The sequence below is a fragment of the Mixophyes fleayi genome, chromosome 1, assembly GCF_038048845.1.
Source record: "Mixophyes fleayi isolate aMixFle1 chromosome 1, aMixFle1.hap1, whole genome shotgun sequence".
NCBI lineage: Eukaryota > Metazoa > Chordata > Amphibia > Anura > Limnodynastidae > Mixophyes > Mixophyes fleayi.
Window position 1 is genome coordinate 428,705,901 of NC_134402.1, and position 18,970 is coordinate 428,724,870.

Genomic DNA, 18,970 nt, shown 5'->3' on the forward strand with positions numbered 1-18,970 from the left:
GAGGGAGTGCTTGTATTCTTTTGGGAAGAACTTTCAGCTTTTCCCAACACTTTGCCATGAACTCTCGTTAAATGGCGTAACATAGACGAGGTTCCAAGATGGTTAAGGTCCCTCCCTCGACTGACTGTGGCTTCACATACACTACAAATGGCTATACAATTGTTGTCTGGATTTGGGTAGAAATAATTCCACACATAAGAAGTGGATTTTTTTGTTTTATGCCCAGGCATGACAATGGCCTTTTTCTTGTCACGTGCCAGAACTGCTGCCACTGGTGCAGGACTTACACAAACAACCTCATCCTCATCAACATCCTCATTAGCGCCCTCGTCGCCTACACAAATCTCCCCCTCATCCTCTTCTAATTCCAAAGTGGCATCCTCAATTTGGGTATCACCGGCTACACTCGGGCTATTAAGGCACACATCAGCAGAATGCTCACGATTAGACATCCCACTGTTGGATGGACTCTCCACAGGGATTGTTGTCATTTGTGAATCAGAGCAAATATTCTCCTGTAATGCCTCACTGGTATCTTGCAGCTCAGCTTTGACGCGTAACAGTAGTTGTGCACCAATTGTAGCCTGGGTAACTTTTTGGGATCTGCCACTAATAGCCAAAGGTGAAGGCCTCATTCTCTCTTTGCCACTGCGTGTGTAGAATGGCATGCTTGCAATTTTTTTTTTATCGTCACTTAACTTTTGCTCAGTTACACTTCTTTTTCGCTTCAATACAGTAAATTTTTTTTTGGTTTTTGTTTTTTGCACTAATTTGAAAACACTCTGTTGTTTGACATCGCCTTGGCCAGATGACGTACTGGGAACACTAACATCAGGACTGGTGACAGAACCTGGTTGCTCATTTAGATCATATGTGGACTGCTTTGAATCCATTCTGAGCGCAAACCACTGAGGAGTGCTAAAAATTATTGAGTAGATACTGCTGACAGATATGACTTTTGACAGCCAGAAATATTAATGCACAATTAGGGAGGACACCCCAAAAACACTGAGGAGTGCTAAAAATTATTGAGTAGATACTGCTGACAGATATGACTTTTGACAGCCAGAAATATTAATGCACAATTAGGGAGGACACCCCAAAAACACTGAGGAGTGCTAAAAATTATTGAGTAGATACTGCTGACAGATATGACTTTTGACAGCCAGAAATATTAATGCACAATTAGGGAGGACACCCCAAAAACACTGAGGAGTGCTAAAAATTATTGAGTAGATACTGCTGACAGATATGACTTTTGACAGCCAGAAATATTAATGCACAATTAGGGAGGACACCCCAAAAACACTGAGGAGTGCTAAAAATTATTGAGTAGATACTGCTGACAGATATGACTTTTGACAGCCAGAAATATTAATGCACAATTAGGGAGGACACCCCAAAAACACTGAGGAGTGCTAAAAATTATTGAGTAGATACTGCTGACAGATATGACTTTTGACAGCCAGAAATATTAATGCACAATTAGGGAGGACACCCCAAAAACACTGAGGAGTGCTAAAAATTATTGAGTAGATACTGCTGACAGATATGACTTTTGACAGCCAGAAATATTAATGCACAATTAGGGAGGACACCCCAAAAACACTGAGGAGTGCTAAAAATTATTGAGTAGATACTGCTGACAGATATGACTTTTGACAGCCAGAAATATTAATGCACAATTAGGGAGGACACCCCAAAAACACTGAGGAGTGCTAAAAATTATTGAGTAGATACTGCTGACAGATATGACTTTTGACAGCCAGAAATATTAATGCACAATTAGGGAGGACACCCCAAAAACACTGAGGAGTGCTAAAAATTATTGAGTAGATACTGCTGACAGATATGACTTTTGACAGCCAGAAATATTAATGCACAATTAGGGAGGACACCCCAAAAACACTGAGGAGTGCTAAAAATTATTGAGTAGATACTGCTGACAGATATGACTTTTGACAGCCAGAAATATTAATGCACAATTAGGGAGGACACCCCAAAAACACTGAGGAGTGCTAAAAATTATTGAGTAGATACTGCTGACAGATATGACTTTTGACAGCCAGAAATATTAATGCACAATTAGGGAGGACACCCCAAAAACACTGAGGAGTGCTAAAAATTATTGAGTAGATACTGCTGACAGATATGTCTTTTGACAGCCAGAAATATTAATGCACAATTAGGGAGGACACCCCAAAAACACTGAGGAGTGCTAAAAATTATTGAGTAGATACTGCTGACAGATATGACTTTTGACAGCCAGAAATATTAATGCACAATTAGGGAGGACACCCCAAAAACACTGAGGAGTGCTAAAAATTATTGAGTAGATACTGCTGACAGATATGACTTTTGACAGCCAGAAATATTAATGCACAATTAGGGAGGACACCCCAAAAACACTGAGGAGTGCTAAAAATTATTGAGTAGATACTGCTGACAGATATGACTTTTGACAGCCAGAAATATTAATGCACAATTAGGGAGGACACCCCAAAAACACTGAGGAGTGCTAAAAATTATTGAGTAGATACTGCTGACAGATATGACTTTTGACAGCCAGAAATATTAATGCACAATTATGGGGGACACCCCAAAAGCGCTGGGGAGTGCCAAATATGAAGAAAAAATAATAAACCTCTATCCTCCTCTCTGCACTAGCGATTTTGGTTAGAGCAATTGCAAGAACAATATGGTATTCTCTGTCCCTGCTCTAATTAGCCTATGACTACACCCTGCTCTCTCCCTCTGTCAAATGGCGATGGATTGCTGTGGAGGCGTGTATTTATAAAGTTGAAGTATCGCGAGAACCGAGTCCCGAGATCCGACGACGTCACAATGACGTTCGGCCTCGATTTGGATTCGGAATGGGCGGGAGAGTACCGAGCTGCTCAGCTCGGTACTCGGATACCCAAAGTTCGGGTGGGTTCGGTTCTCGGAGAACCGGACCCGCCCATCTCTAGTAATAACCCTCCATACCAGCAGCTGCCCTTTAGGAGATACTAGCCCAGATTAGGTATTTCACACACATTGTTCCATTAAAGAATAATGAAAAATAAACAATGTTTCCACAATTCACTATTTGCTTTTCAAAGGATGAGGGGAGTGGTGAATGGTGTAAAATTAACCAAGGTAAACACAGACCCTGGACTTTTAGGTAAAGTGAGTCGATTACATCAAAAGAAGAGACACAGCCATTAAGGTGAGTTCTCCTAATACGTTTATCTGAGGTTAGTTACATAGGGTTTCTTTTAAAATAGTTACTTTTGTCCAAATTAATTTGGATTTGCTGTCGTAAGTGTGAATAAGAAAAACTATGCGCAAGAAATGATCCTCTACTCTATATATTAGCCAGATTATTTCATTGGGCAAGTAAAAACATACAGCGAGACTAAGCATTGTAATGAGGGCAATTCATGTTATATAGAGAGACGGGCTGATGAATACTGGTGATCGGGGATGCAGGTAAAAGTGGATATTTGTGGGTGGTCTGGTATAATAGGGAAAGACTACAGAATATTATCTCTTTGTCAGTCTGTTATTACCCAGGCTTGTTTTATTACTGAGTCTGCTCCCAACTGTAAAGTGCTGCAGAATATGCTGGCATTCTATAAATAAATAGTAATATTTTACTGAATTGCTTTTTAAAATAAGGTATAGGGGCCTGATTCATTAAGGATCTTAACTAGAGAAACTTCCTAGTTCAGTCTCCTGGACAAAACCATGTTACAATGCAGGGGGTGCAAATTAGTATTTTGTTTTGCACATAAGTTAAATACTGACTGTTTTTTCATGTAGCACACAGATACTTGAGAGCTTATTTGTACAGTGAAATTTAAAGTTGATATTTGTGTGCTACATGAAAAAACAGTCAGTATTTAACTTATGTGCAAAACAGAATACTAATTTGCACCCCTTGCATTGTAACATGGTTTTGTCCAGGAGACTGAAATAAGAAGTTTCTCAAGTTAAGATACTTAATGAATCAGGCCCTAGATGAATAAAGGGAATTTCCATGTTTGAAAAGTTGCTATTGTAGTTAAAAAAGTAAAGCAAAACTTCCAACTGCACTGATTTAGGCGGGACAGTCCCAATATGAGGTGACTGTCTCGCCGTCCACCCAATCACCGCTGTTGTTGGGAGGTATGTATAAGTTGGTACCACACACACCCTGCCACTGGTGCATGTGGCAATGCAGGGAATTTTTAGGGGCAGGTGAGTAGGGGGTAGCCTAGGGATATGGCATGCCCCCAAATTGATGTGACCACACCCCCTTTTTACAAAGCATCAGTGTGCACACTCTGTCCCTATTTCCACTGGGACAATGATGGGAGCTGGGAGTAAAGTCAAGCAAGTGTGCTTGTTTTAAAGATTTGTCCACAGGGGTTAATGTCGTTTTGGAATCGGCAGAAGTTCATTTACAAAGTACAAATGTCCAATGCGCAATGCAGCCGCAGCTTGGGACCAATAATTTGCACAATTTCCAGAGCAAGATGACAGAAGTTGCAGAATTTTGCAAAGGCTGAGGGTAGGAGCTGACAAAGTGAGGAAATAAAATATAATTTGAAGATGTTAGTACTGTTTACATTTGAAGGGACAATTACAAAAAAAGGTAAGAAGTTTGATTGAATGTAGCATTTGACTGCACAATTACCATTGGTTTTCATCAATGGCCTGCATTTGTTTTCAAATTAAGCATGTTTTTACAAAATAATAGCCTTTTAAATTTAAAGGTGTCAGCCGCATTTTGGCAACCCCACCCCCAACTATGTTCTGCTCAATCACCCCCAGTGTAGTAAATAGGAGGAGTCGCTGCTCTAGGACACCATTACCTGAATTCGGTAGCCAGACCTCACTAGTATTTATATGAATGTAGCTCACACTATAAGAGGATTCAATCTACATATTCTAAATCAAAGCAGCAAAACAGTAACATTCTAATCCTCACTATTGACTGCATATGCTGACACCCAATTGTGCATAGACAGACAACCACTATAATTATCTAATAGATTGGATTTTGAAGTATTGCAAAGCAATGAGAGATTCCTTAACTGATATCTGTGGGAGGAGAACTAACATAGTAAATACACAAAAAACAAAGGATTTTCATGGATTTTTATTTTACTAGGACTGTAATGAATTTTATAGATCAATGGATTCCAGAGTTTGTTTCCTATGGCTGTTCCTAAGCTGTATTGTGGGGAAGGCGTCTTCATGCTTCTGTGAACATTACCCATGGTCGTCCTGGACAAGCTGCACTAAAACATGCGCTCATGGAACTCAAAATAGACATAGGTAAGTCCTAACCTCATTGTAAATTCTCAGTGATAAATGTAGGAGCTTTACTTGACCATGCAACTCCCATGATCACATTAGTGATACCAGGGATAATTAACAAACAGGTAGCGAGCTGTGAAAGGTCCTAAATACCGTTGAAACCGACATATCACAGAAATGTATTATGGACTATGTTCCCATCTTTACAAAACTGTAAAGCACAATTACATCTATTGCACAGTGAGCATATTTTGTACATAATTAAGGCCAGATGTGAGCTGGTAGGGATGCACCACGGCAGCTCGGGAATTTTATTTTTTTCGGCGCTAGTCTTGTGCCACCAGAAGTTCATAGTCCCAGCTCTGTGGATAACACAGCCGGAGTCAGAACAAGCATGGGTGTGTGGAGGAGCAGCGCCTGCGCAGTGACGCCATTTCCACACATGCGCCATAGAGTACCAAAGTGGCTTCGCGGAGCATGTGTCAACTCCAGGCAGGGTAGGTCTGGCCGTAGTCAAATCTCAAGATAAACTATCATTTGAATCTGGGTGGAAGTACGCTCTACCTGACCTGTACTTGTCGTACGTAGACACACAGAACAGACTGCAGCATACACACATGCGTAAGTACAATAAAAGTTTACATCAGAACGCATAAAACTTTTTAAAGAAATTTAAATAACAACTGTTAACAGTATAATCATTTATGTAAATATGTATTTATTTATTTATTTTTACATTACCTACATAAATAAAGATGATTGCAATGCAAACTGCACATACATTGCATTTTTAAGTTACATTTGTATGTTTAGTGATAGCTACTTGCACGCATACAGGTACTTTATAAATCAGACACTAGGTGGCGTCAGTCGCCACTATCCAGGGGTGGGCTGGGCCGGACCAAAAAAAGACTATTTTGGGCCAGTCCCTGCTTAGTCTCTATTGGTGGCTGTCCCCTGCTCCGTGACCAGCCACCTTCTCCTATTGGCCGCAGTCCGTCTTCCACTTTGGCCTCCTACTGCTGTCACATTGGACGTGCACCACGTGACAGGTGCCATCCCATGTGTGAAGACTCCAAACGCGTGCGGTGCGGCTGGAACAAGGTAAGTGCGGCGGGGACGGGGAGGTGGTATGTCAGTGTATTGTGTGTCTGTGTCAGTGTAATGTGTGTGTCAGTGTATTGTGTGTGTGTCAGTGTCTTGTGTGTATTGTGAGGGGGGCCACTATATATTGTGTGTGTGAGGGGGCCACTATATCTTGTGTGTGTGTGAGGGGGCCACTATATCTTGTGTGTGTGTGTGTGTGTGTGTGTGTGTGTGTGTGTGTGTGTGTGTGTGTGAGGGGGCCACTATATCTTGTGTGTGTGTGAGGGGGCTACTATATATTGTGTGTGTGTGAGGGGGCCACTATATATTGTGTTAGTGAGGGGGCCACTATATATTGTATGTGTGTGTGAGGGGGCCACTATTTATTGTGTGTATGTGAGAGAGGGGGCACTATATATATTGTGAGTGTGTGCGTGCACCAGTATATTGTGTGTGTGTGTATGTGTGTGTGTGTGTGTGTGTGTGTGTGTGTGTGTGTGTGTGTGTGTGTGCCAGTATACAGCTTTTCTGTGTGTTTGAGTGTGGGGGCCATTATATTAATATAATGTGTGAGGGAAGGGGGATTTATATATAATGTGGGAGGCAGGCTATTAATGTAATGATGGAGTGCAGGTTGAGGGCTAATTATGGGTGCTATTTTATTTGTGGGTGGTGGGGCAGTTTAATAGTGGGGCCTATGAAGTTAAAATTGGGTGATTGGACATTTAATTTAATGTTGGGGTGGTTTGAGAGCTATTAATTGAATGTGGGGCTGTTTGGGGAAAATGAAGTCTATTTGTTAAATGCGATTATGAATTATTCAATGCCTGGGATGATTGTGGGGAAATTGTTATATTTATTAAACATAAATGTTATTTAATTTATTGCTGGGGCTGTTTGGAGGGAGGGAAATAGGTTTGTTTATTAAATGTGAATACTATTAATTTAATGTCAGGGCTAGTTGGAGAGAAATAGATATATTTATCAAATGTGAATACTATTATTTTCATTTTGGGCTGGACCGAAGCTTTATTATAAAACGTGGGTGTTATATTGACCTAACACTGGGGCTGATTGGCGTTTTCTGAATTTCATGTACCCATTTCTTTTCTAAATAGAGCATCCAACATTCCAGGATCCAGACAAGCAGCAACTGATCTAAAGACACCAGCAGCCACAAGTGGTGAAAGTGACAAGATCAGGTAGGAGAGAGCAGGACACTCTGCCAACTGTCCTGAATCTATTAGAGCAGTCCCAAATTTGGGTGTCTGTCTCACTTAGTCAGGATTTACTCTGACTGCAAGGACAGTTGGGAGGTATGTCCTGCTTCACCGTGTACTGCTTATGAAGGCAGAGCTGCGTGCACCTAACAATAGTACACAGGGCCATCTTTCCCATTGGGCACAATGGGCAGGTGCCCGGGGGCCCGTCAGAGGCAGCACAAAAAAAAAAACCTGAAAAAAAAAAGAAGACAATACTTACCTTGCAGTCAGCTGGCGATCCGGCTCCCTCCATGGTCTCCTCCTCCGTGCGGCGCTCGCAGTGTATGTCGGGTGTGATTTCATCACGCCTGCCCAACATCCATTGCGGAGCGCGACGGAGGAGGAGACCATGGAGGGAGCCGGATCGCCAGCTGACCGCAAGGTAAGTATTGTCTTCTTTTTTTTTTCAGGTTTTTTTTTTGTGCTGCCTCCGACGGACCCCCCTGGGCTGCAGGGCCCTCATATATATAATAATTTTTTTTATATATATATATGTATATATAGGGGCCCCGGTGCACTGCTTTGCCCGGGGGCCCAAAATGTTAAGATGGCCATGTTAGTACACACAGTATTGCCTGTGTATTTTTCAAAAATGATAACAATGTTACATCATAGGGGTCCCCCCTGTCTAAAGTCCCCCTGGGCTCCCCCAGAGCCTTAATCCAGCTCTGGGCCAGGGTGCCAGATTGACACCTAGTTGTCTGCTCCTTCTACCGGTAGCATTGCTCATATTATTTGTTTTGGGTTAACCCTAAAACAAATAATAACCCTATTAGTATATAGTCCAATGCAATGGAAAGTGAGGTTTGTTTTTTGCTGCATTTTTTTGTTTGCACTATTTAAAATTTATAATAATAAAGTATCGCTGGGTTAAGCAACACTAAATTAGCCTCTTTTTAAATTGATAAATATATATAATATACCGAAGACCACCTTTTAAGAATGGGCCGCTACTGTGCGTGCCCCCAGGGCTAAAGTCTGCCAGCCAGCCCCTGCCACTATCAGTCGGCATTTACACCTGTGTTGTAGAGGGTGTAGAATATACAGCTGAATACAAGCATACTTATGTCAAACACAGGACTTGAACCGTCCTCATTTGCACCAGAACGCCCCTTACTGTACAGTGCCTATGTTAGTCATCCCTTTCCCTCCACAGTTACGCCTTCCAAGTTGTAGGGAGTTGTAAGTGTCATGTGAATGGAGACATGAATGGAATGCTGTTACGTTCATTGGCATAATGTCCATTTCTGAGCATGCACAGAACTATTGCAAGCAATATATGCTACGCTAACGGATGAACATCTGAACATTAGTCAGGCCCAAATTGAACAGTGTAAAATACATTTTTAAGTTAGAATGCATAAAAAACAAACACATTAATTACCAATTTCTTTCTACAGGAATATAGTCTATGATGAATACTACCGAAAAAATAATTGTGAACAATTCTGCGTAAAATATGAGAGTCAATCTTGCAATGAACAGGCATGTCCAATTAACTGCCAGCTGGGTGACTTCGGAGCATGGTCTGAATGTGACCCTTGTCTCAAGAAGCAGGTATGACTCGTGCAGATATGTAACTGAGCATGGACATCTGGGCAGGTAACTGCCTTAGTTTATATGGAAGAATGAATCAAACATTGCTCTTGCATGTGATCCTGGGTGAACATCACAGATTCAGAAATTGTGTAACCACCTACACTTAAAAGGGACCAGCAACACTTGTCGTACTCTCTGCCAACCGGCAGAAACAATTTCAGTAGGTTGTGACTGTTTCTAGAAGGTGGGGTCATTTGAAGCTATGTATCTTCAGTCTCATAGGAACTTCTGTAATTTATTCCAAGCCTTAAGACTAAAACTTCTTGCGCAAAAATATGATTGGACTTGTCAGGAAGTTCAGTGTCAAAGCCTTTTTACAATGGTCAGCAGCTGTCCTCCCATGTCTATCGCCATCTCAGGGTTGTGATAGCAAAGGTTCCTCAATAAAGCACTTTTCCTTAGGTTAAGGTATTAAAATGATTATTTATTTTTCTATTTTTACATATAGGGGTAAATGTATCAAGCTGAGAGTTTTCCAGTGGGTTTGAAAAACCAATCAGATTCTAGCTGTCATTTATTTAGTACATTCTACAAAATGACAGCTAGAATCTGATTTGTTGCTATAGGCAACATCTCCACTTTTCAAACCCGCAGGAAAACTCTCAGCTTGATACATTTACCCCATAGTCTTTTAATCTTATTTTTTTTTAATGAAGGTGGGACTGTAAGCCCAAGCCCAGGCTTCTAGTTTCACTGCAGGTGTAAGAACCTAGTATGCTGGGTCACGCATGAGCAGAGGCTCCCTGTAGTAGCTGGTGTAGCGGTAAGAGTATTGTTAGCACTGCCAGCCAGGATTCCTGGGGAGATTAGTGTCACTTAGCTGCTGCGGCAAAAAATTCTTCTTAAAGTGTGGTTAAAAACTGACAATAGAGAATCTAGTTTTATCCCGATCTTTCTCTCTCTTTATCTGTATACTTTTGTTCCTGTGACCATCTGAAAGTCAACAGGGTCTAAATTTAACAATAAAACGATAAAAAAAGAAAAGCAGGGAACAAAATATGTACCTTCTCCTCACTGAGTCACTAGCCATTATTAAATGGACAAATATACTCAGCATGACCCGTAATTTATGAACTGTACACTTTAGTTTTTACCTCTTCTACTAGACATTCTGCCCAGTGGACATCAAAGTACATGCCTACTATACATTGATCCACCTGCTGTAAATACTTTGAAGACCATTTAAAAAGTACCAAACATCTGCTAAAGCAGCATTGGTACAAAAATGCACCTTGCTTTGATCAAGTATGACTAGATCTCCACCAAATGATGAGTTTGTGGAACAAGATGGCAGTGTCTGAGAGCCAACCAAGCAGTAGAAGAAGTGAAGATTATTTGATGGAAAGTTTGGTACTAATGGGGTGTTAGGTTGTACCTTGATGTGATGATTACTATTTTGCACAGTGCACCTGTAAAGGTTTTTCTGCCTCTTCGCACATCTAGGTGCACCTCTAGTGGTGGAGTCCTCCAAGAGTAGACCTTCTTCCAGGGCCGGTGCTAGGGTCCACGGCGCCCTAGGCATTTTTAAAAAAGCGGCGCCCCCCCCGCAAAAATCGCCGCCCTCCTCCCTCCTCTCCTTACCTTGTCTCACCACCGCTGCCTCTCTGCTACGTCTCCTCCCCCCCACTCACTGACAGTAGTTCTTAGGGAACATCTAAGGGCTGCAAAAGGTTGTATTTCAGGTTCTTCAAGTGGACCTGTCATGTACACATTAAACAGAAATATGAAAGAAAATATATAAATAAATAGTAATACACTCTCCTAGATGTGGATTTCCTCGAGCATTTTGGAATTCGTATTAAGCCTTTAAAATGCTCATTCAGCTAAAGGCATAGAAATCTAAAACAACACTTTAACTAATCAAGTCTATTATCGAAAAACTGCAATATAGTTTTTATCCAAAACGTAAAATAGAAACTATTAAACAATCACAATTTATACCCAAGGAGCAGGGCCGATGCTAGGGTCCACGGCGCCCTAGGCATTTTTAAAAAAGCGGCGCCCCCCCCCCCCCCGAAAAAATCGCCGCCCCCCCCCCCGCAAAAATTGCCGCCCTCCTCCCTCCTCTCCTTACCTTGTCTCACCACCGCCGCCTCTCTGCTCCGTCTCCTCCCCTCCACTCACTGACAGTAGTAAGTGGAGGGGAGGAGACGGAGCAGAGAGGCGGCGGTGGTGACAAAATAGCCTCTTCCCCCCCTCCCCGTCCATCTGAATGCTGTGCGGCGGCCGTGACAGGTATGGTCAGCGGTCGCTGCACAGTTTTAAAGTATTTTAGAATTCTGTGGCGCCCTCCAGGCGCCCTCCAGAGCCCGGCGCCCTAGGCAATGAGAACATCCCTCACGTCACTAATTACATATATAACTGCAACTATTACATAAGTATCTTAATTTGTCCAGAAAAGGTGACGTATATTTTGTTTCAGTTTCGTGTTCGATCACTAGAACGTCCCTCTCAGTTTGGAGGACAAAGTTGTGCTGGACAGCTTTCAGATTCCCGCCCCTGTGTCCCGACAAAACTATGTAACATTGAGGAAGTTGACTGTACTAAAAAGTTCAAATGTGACACTGGTAAGTTGTATATGTTGTTTATTGCTGTGTTGTGTATGTTTATTGCTGTGTTGTATATGTTTATTGCTGTGTTTTCTTGTATTGTGTATCATCACTCAGTGGGCCTTATTTATGAAGTGTAAATTGTTCAAGGCAAAGCACAAAATCCTATTTGGTGGTGTAGTGCACCTTGATTTTTGCCAAAGTGCATTGGCTTTAAAGAGTAAGTCAGCGGTGTTTGCGTAGGCGACTGGGTTTATACCAGCTGATGGGAGGAGTTGGTGGTGAAGATATTTCTTCAATGGAATACAAAAACGAGATGTAACAGAGGCAGTCCCCATGTCCCCTTGCAGTCATAATTAATTGAAACCTTCGAAGAGTGGTTCTAAAGTGGTAGGAAGTTGGACTTTTGATGTGACGTTTATGCTATGTGCCCTGTGTACTTTTTACAGATGATTCTGCCCCTCTCCAGCTAGGAGTACTTCTAGCTTGTGGAGTCATGCCGCAAGAGTATAAATTAGGGGTGAGCCTGGAAGACTATCAAAGCTCTCAAAACCAAGGCATTTGGCATTTTGAATTGCACATCCAATGCTCTTTGTAAATGTGATCCATTAGAGGCAGTACCAATATTCAGCCTAAACTAGTGACTTAGCTAAGGTATGAGACAAAAAATTGCCTCTCATACTCTATGTAGGCGGCACAAAAACAAAGTTTAAAAAGTAAACAGATAAAATAAGAGACAGATGGAATAGGATATGGGAAATTAAGGCAAGCTTGATATGTAATTCCTAATCAGTCTACCTACTTAGAGCGAGTATGGTTGGCACCAAGCTGGTAAAAATGATATTTAGTTTCAATGTTATTAACAAGAAGAAAAATAACAGAGGTAGAACGACCTGTATTTTTATTCCAGGAAAGATTGCAAACATAAACACTATTGATTTCATGCAGCTTTTTACTAAAGCTAAGACAAAGCTGTACTGTCAAATTATTTTGCAGATGGAAAGAAAATGATTTCATTAAATTAGCAGCCTTTTTCCATAATTACACACAGGTGTACGGAACAAAAAACATTTTCTAATTTATATATATCTGCATAGTATACATTAGTTGTGTAAAACAACAATAATGTCATTAGAACAGTACGTGGATGATAATTTACACATTTACTTAAACATTGATACATTAATCTTATCTCGTACCGTATCTGTATTTTAAGGAATGCATAGGGGATGACTATAGTGTAGACACAGTGGGGGCAGCCATTTGTGGGCTAAACCAACATGAGAATGCAGACTACCAATCCACCAATTTACACATCACCATGGCCTGGACACTGTAACACCTCTTTCCTATCTATCCAGTGCAAAGACAAGATTTCAGCTTGTGGAAAAAGATTATTGAAATGAGATAAGGGGGTGGAGGGGGTTCATTTTTTAGGAGCTTTCATTAGGGCACACAGCCATCTCCACTCTGCAAAAGATCTTGGTGTAGATCGGGTCTTGCCCTATACTTTAATGGGATGCATTTTGTGTCATCCAGATGCATTTTGGCAGAGACGAGGCAGTCTAGGTGCACTTTGCAAATCTTCCAACCTACATGTAATGAGTTGCAATTTGCCCACCGTCTCAGGACTAATTTGATATAAAATTGAGATTAAATAGAGCTTTAAAAAGAGAAACGTTTTATCCGATGATAGGGGTTGGACTTTTTATGTGATGTTTACAATTTCGCACAGTGCGCCTGTTCAGATTGCTCCACGTCTCTGCTCACCTAGGTGCACTTCCAGTTTATAGAGAGAGTGGGAGCTGGGGGACCCTCTAGACACACAAAACCAAAGCATGTTTCACTTCACATCTGAATGAGGTCCTCTGTGTATAGATGCTGGGTACACTATGTATTTGTTTTTAAGGAGGTGTTTTGTAATACCAAGCAAGGCATCTGTATTTTCTCACTATAGGCTGAAATGCAAATGATGTGGTTCAAGTGAGGTTCATAGTGGATTCAATTGTATTAGTTCTTGGGATTGTCCTCCACTGGAGTAGACATTGGTTCTGGCAGTAACAGTCCCAAAGAAACTGCGTTATAGTCCCCAGATCAGGTGCAAGTGATCACAGTCTCTTTTATTTAAATGTCGCAGTGTTCCATCACTACAAAACAAGTGAAAGTTAACAACCCCAAGCCTGGGTCAAAATAGCATAACAAAGCGTCCTACTAATGTTGTGTGAGTCTAACACAGAGCACCTTGGAAAAATGGAGATCACAGTTGGTGTTATCTCTCCAGGCAAGGACTGTGTGGAACCACAGCTATTAAGCAGCCATTGGGTCTTGTGCAATGTAACGGTCTCCCTCTTTCTATCACACTATCCCCTAGCCTATATATCTTACAGCGGTCATTGTAAACCCTCCTGCTTAGAAAAGCCTACTAGTCCTCACTTAACCATTTCACCATGTAGTATACCTCCCCCCCTTTCATCCTCCATCTCTCCCACTCTCACTCAGATGCCATTACATTAGCTCACCACCATGTGTCAACTGTTTGTCTGCCCATTTCCCTTTAGATTGTAAGCTCTAGTGTATAGGGCCCTCTTCCCTCCTGTTCTCAATACCTATAACATTTGCTCACCAGCTACACTGTGCACTGTGCACTGTGCACTGTGCACCTCTTCCTCTGCCCATTGGCTCCACTCCACTCCACTCCACTCCACTTCTCCGGGAATCGCATCATTTTGAACCCCCCCCCCTCCTTTGTAAATTGCGTCATTACATCACGTGGGCTGGGCTAAAATGATGCGATTCGCCAAGCCCCACCACCTCACACCCACCTCCCCCCTCAAGACTCCCAAAGGCCAACCTGGAAAGGTTGGCAACTATGATCTATAGCCGCACATCTGTCCGTGCCTAAAAAAGTTTTGTCCATATCTTAAACTCCTACTGATTTTTTTTAATATCCCTTTTCTTATGTATTAAATACACAGCTTCAGAAAACAGACTGTTTACTTGAATAGACTGTGCTGCGATTACAGTGAGCATCTGTTCACCCTAAAAAAGCATCTTGTTTGTTTTTAGGCTTTTTTTTTAATGATAATTACTACACTCACCTCTGATGTTTCTGGACAGGAAGGGAACAGTCAGATCCATCATAGATATTGTTGTTTTGGATAATCTTTGTTTCCCAACAGAACAGTCAACATTCCGCTGCAAAATGATATTACCACAATTACAAGTTTGTTTTGTTTAATTTATGCAAATAATTTCTAGGTAGCGTCTGTGAAATTAAATGGGCTCAAAATTAATTAGACAAATTTAGTATAATATAATACATTGAGAAATTGTACAACAGACTTGGCTGCAATTAGACATTTCCGTTATTAAAAGGGATGTCTTCACAATTAAAAATATATTATATCTCCAAATTCATAATTAGGTCATTTGCAATTCATTGCTATTGATGCTTTGTTGGAAAAATAAGCAGATATTAAATTTGTCTCTGTCCTATCTACTTGTGAGTTACAGATTTCAGCTGAAATGTATCTATTCAGCTGAAGAGATAGCAGTTTGTGTTTTCACATTCACATATGGTTGTAGGACACATACAGATGGTCAGGGTAAAGCATACTTGCCCAATCCCACGGAATTTCCAGGAGACTCCTGGGGCCTAATTCATTAAGGAAAGTAAAGCACAAGAAAACGAATAACTTTGCACCTTGGCAAAACCATGTTGCTTTGGAGGGGGGGCTAAGTTTAAAATGTGGGGTCAGATTTATAATTGGAGTAGGGCATGTCCTAGATCAACTTCACATTTCAGTGTAAAATTAAAGCTATCAAGTATCTGTGTGCTACATAAAAAAACAACCAGTATTCATCTTATGTCCAAAATAATAAACTGTTATGCACCCCTTCCATTGTAACATGGTTTTTTGTCCTGGAGAAAACTTTCTAATTTTTTTGCCTTACTTTCCTTAATGAATCATGCCGCTGGAGTCCAGGGGCCTCCTGGAAATTACAGGGGAGTGGGCAAGCATGCTTTACCCAGACCGTTTGTATGTGTCCTGCAACCATATGTAAATGTGAAAACACAAACTACTATCTCTTCAAACTGAATAGTTTCCTAGTGAAGTGGGCAGGATGGGAGTCTCCATGATGCGAGTCGTGGTGAATAGGGTTATTTTAGCCCCGCTCCCTGCAGAAAATGGAACATTTGCATCATTACATTGCAGGGGCGTGACCCAGATGATAGGATTCACCGTGCCACACCTCCTCTGTCCTCAGACCCGACCTCCCCTCTGGGATCTACCTGGGAGAGACATTAAAAAGTGGGTAAGTATGGGGTAAAGGCATGACACAGACAGAGATAAGCCGGCCATGCATGAGCCAATATATTTACCAATTTAGCCTCGCACATGGGCTCACAGATGGCTCAGGCCAGATGACTGGATTACATGGAGACTTGTTATAGAGTTGACGGATGACCTCACACACAGATGCCCAAAAGTTAAAATATATTTTGATCAGATTATTCTTAGGCATTGTACAAAGTTTATGCCCACATGTGTGGTGATATCAGGCTGATTTGACAATTTTGACAACAATATTGCAGGGATATCTAAAAAATCCCTGAGTTTATGGTCCCAAAATGATCTCCAGTACCGATCAACATCAGAATTTATTCAGATCTGGAACAACTTTATACGTGTCAGTCTGCATGCAAACATAACCATTTCTATTTATATTATAGAACTTCTCTTATAAAAATAATAATCTCCATTGCAGTATTATCGCTATGCAAATGATTTGAAAATGTATCTGTCACCTCTGGATGTCTGGGCATCTGTTTAGGGCTGACTGTCTTTCAGCCACTTCATCTTGGAAGTCCTCTCACCACCTCAAACTCCATCTTTCCAAAACGGAGTTAACATTTTCAACAGCAAACAGAAGTCACTTACCTATTTCTGACAACAAGACAATAACGCCTACCCCTCATACTTGCTGCTTATCCTTAACTCAGAACTCTCCTTTGTTCCCCATATCTAATCTTGTCCACATCCTGTTAAATACATCTAAGAACTATTTATAGACTATGTACATTTCCCTTCTTACTGTTCTTCCCCTAGCTGATTTTCATCCCTAGAACCTTGCAAAACATTCTTCTACTGCTGCACCACTCTGTCAGTACCTGCATACTGGTTGCCAGTATTATGTTTACTGGATCCAATATAAAATACTCATCCTAATATATAAGGCTATAAACACTACATCAACAAACATCTCTGCATGGTCTCAAAATGTTTCCCAACTCAACCCCTCTGCTCTGTACAACATATGTTCCTCTCATCCACACTCATTACCTGCACCCTTTCCCAATTACAGGCATTTTTTTGGGCTACACCCACTCCATGAAACCCCCCCCCCCTTTCCCCCATACAATAGGACTTTCCTCTTTGCCTCCAAACCTTCAAGCGTTACTTGAAAATCACCTCTTTAGGCAAATTTATCAAATTCCTGAACCACTCTCTAAACCTCTCTAGGCTATTATATCCAATCACCACACTCCAGGGGCGCACGCAGGGGGGGGGTTCTGGGTCTCCAGAAACCCCTCCCCGCCGCTAAAGAAGCGCCCCTACAAGCGGCACTGTACTATACAGCAGCCGCGGCGCTGTCAAAGAAGCATCCGCGGTGGTGCAGTATTGTATACAGCAGTGCCGCGGAGGCTTCGTTGACAGTGCCATGGCTGCTGTATAGTACAGTGATGCCTAAACAGAGCTGCTGCGCATGCGCGGGCACGTGCGCAGAAACTCTTTTGTTTTTTGGGTTTTTTTGGTGGGGGGAAAATTGAATTATCTTTTAAGAATTAAATATTATGTATGAAAGAAAATACTTCTTTGTGATTTGAAATTTCTTGCTTCTACAAAACAGGTCGCTGCATCGACCCAAAACTAAAATGCAATGGAGACAATGATTGTAAAGACAATTCTGATGAAAAAGACTGTAGGAAGAGGCCAGTAACCAGGAGAACTTATGAGTACATCCCAGGAGTTCAACTTATGGGAAACGGGTAAGGAGACTTCATTTGTAATCAATAACAGTAATGTCACAAATCATTATTGTAAGTATTAATGTTGCCAATTAAAGTAAGAATCCAGTCAGTTCACTATAAACTAGAGACATCACTGAGGTATACTGTGGAATGAAGCCATATTGTAGGTTGCAGCCTTCACTTGGAACAAGAGATATCAGCGAGTCCCTTCATGGAGGCTGAGGCTGAGCCTAATTTGGCACTTTGGGAAATGGTCACATTACAATTACTTGAAATTGCAAGAAAGTGAACTAAAAGCAAATATGTGTATTTTTTTCTAAACTCCACCATGAAATAATTTGTGTTCTTGCTTTGGCATCAGTCCCAAAACACCAAAACTTTGATCACTTAACAATCTATACAATATATACTAAGGGGATATATCATTTCAAAGAGGGGACTCCATCTTTCAATCCCGGATTTTTGAAGCCAGAACAGGTGAGATCTGTGCCTTTCTCCCCAATTCCTGGACTTCTGTTACGCCTCTCAGGAGATTTCTTTCAGTCAGTGTTAGCGCTGGCCTTCGCAAGGGCCGGAGTCTAACGAACCCTCCAAGAACCGCCGCAAGGCGCGATGGATTTCGCTGCTGGAGGTATGGATAGCCGGGTTGGATACACAGAAGCACAGACAGCAGAGTGGTCAGTATGGATAGCCGGGTTGGATACAAAGGAGCACAGACAACAGAGTGGTCGGTATGGGTAGCCGGGTTGGATACACAGGAGCACAGACAACAGAGTGGTCGGTATGGGTAGCCGGGTTGGATACACAGAAGCACAGACAGCAGAATGGATGTCCAAAAGCAGATTGGTCATAACAGAGAAACACCAGAATGCAGCACAAGGATACACAGGGAGAGCCAGATGCCAAGTGGTAACTTGTTGCTCGGACACAGCTGCAGTGCAAACTCCCAGCTATGAACATGTGACCATCCAAACCAGGAAGTGCTGACTATTAATGATGGTACCCCTGAGTTTGTAGGTGACAGAATGGGGGAGAATGGCCCTTTAAGTGTCTTCTCCATAATCCCATGACTCTTCAGGATGCCTCTGTAGGCAATGGATGAAACTGTCCCCTACACTGTCCACCACTGACAGGAATTAGCTGTGGGGGGCAGG

General features: G+C 41.7%; 1 protein-coding gene across 4 annotated transcripts in view; it reads left to right on the forward strand.

The window, feature by feature from the left end:
* The first annotated feature begins 3,116 nt into the window (after window positions 1-3,116).
* The window catches only part of C6 (complement C6), a 54,227-nt gene continuing 38,373 nt past the window's right edge, over window positions 3,117-18,970 (forward strand). The window contains exons 1-5 of one of the 4 annotated variants that reach the window (XM_075184101.1): window positions 3,117-3,208; window positions 5,158-5,304; window positions 9,035-9,191; window positions 11,656-11,800; window positions 17,696-17,834. In XM_075184101.1, coding sequence (XP_075040202.1) covers window positions 5,162-5,304; window positions 9,035-9,191; window positions 11,656-11,800; window positions 17,696-17,834 — 584 coding nt within the window. In that variant the 5' untranslated portion in view covers window positions 3,117-3,208; window positions 5,158-5,161. Of the gene's footprint in view, window positions 3,237-4,357; window positions 4,619-5,137; window positions 5,305-9,034; window positions 9,192-11,655; window positions 11,801-17,695; window positions 17,835-18,970 lie in introns of those variants that run through there. The other 3 variants (XM_075184097.1, XM_075184112.1, XM_075184109.1) reach the window with 3 other exon arrangements.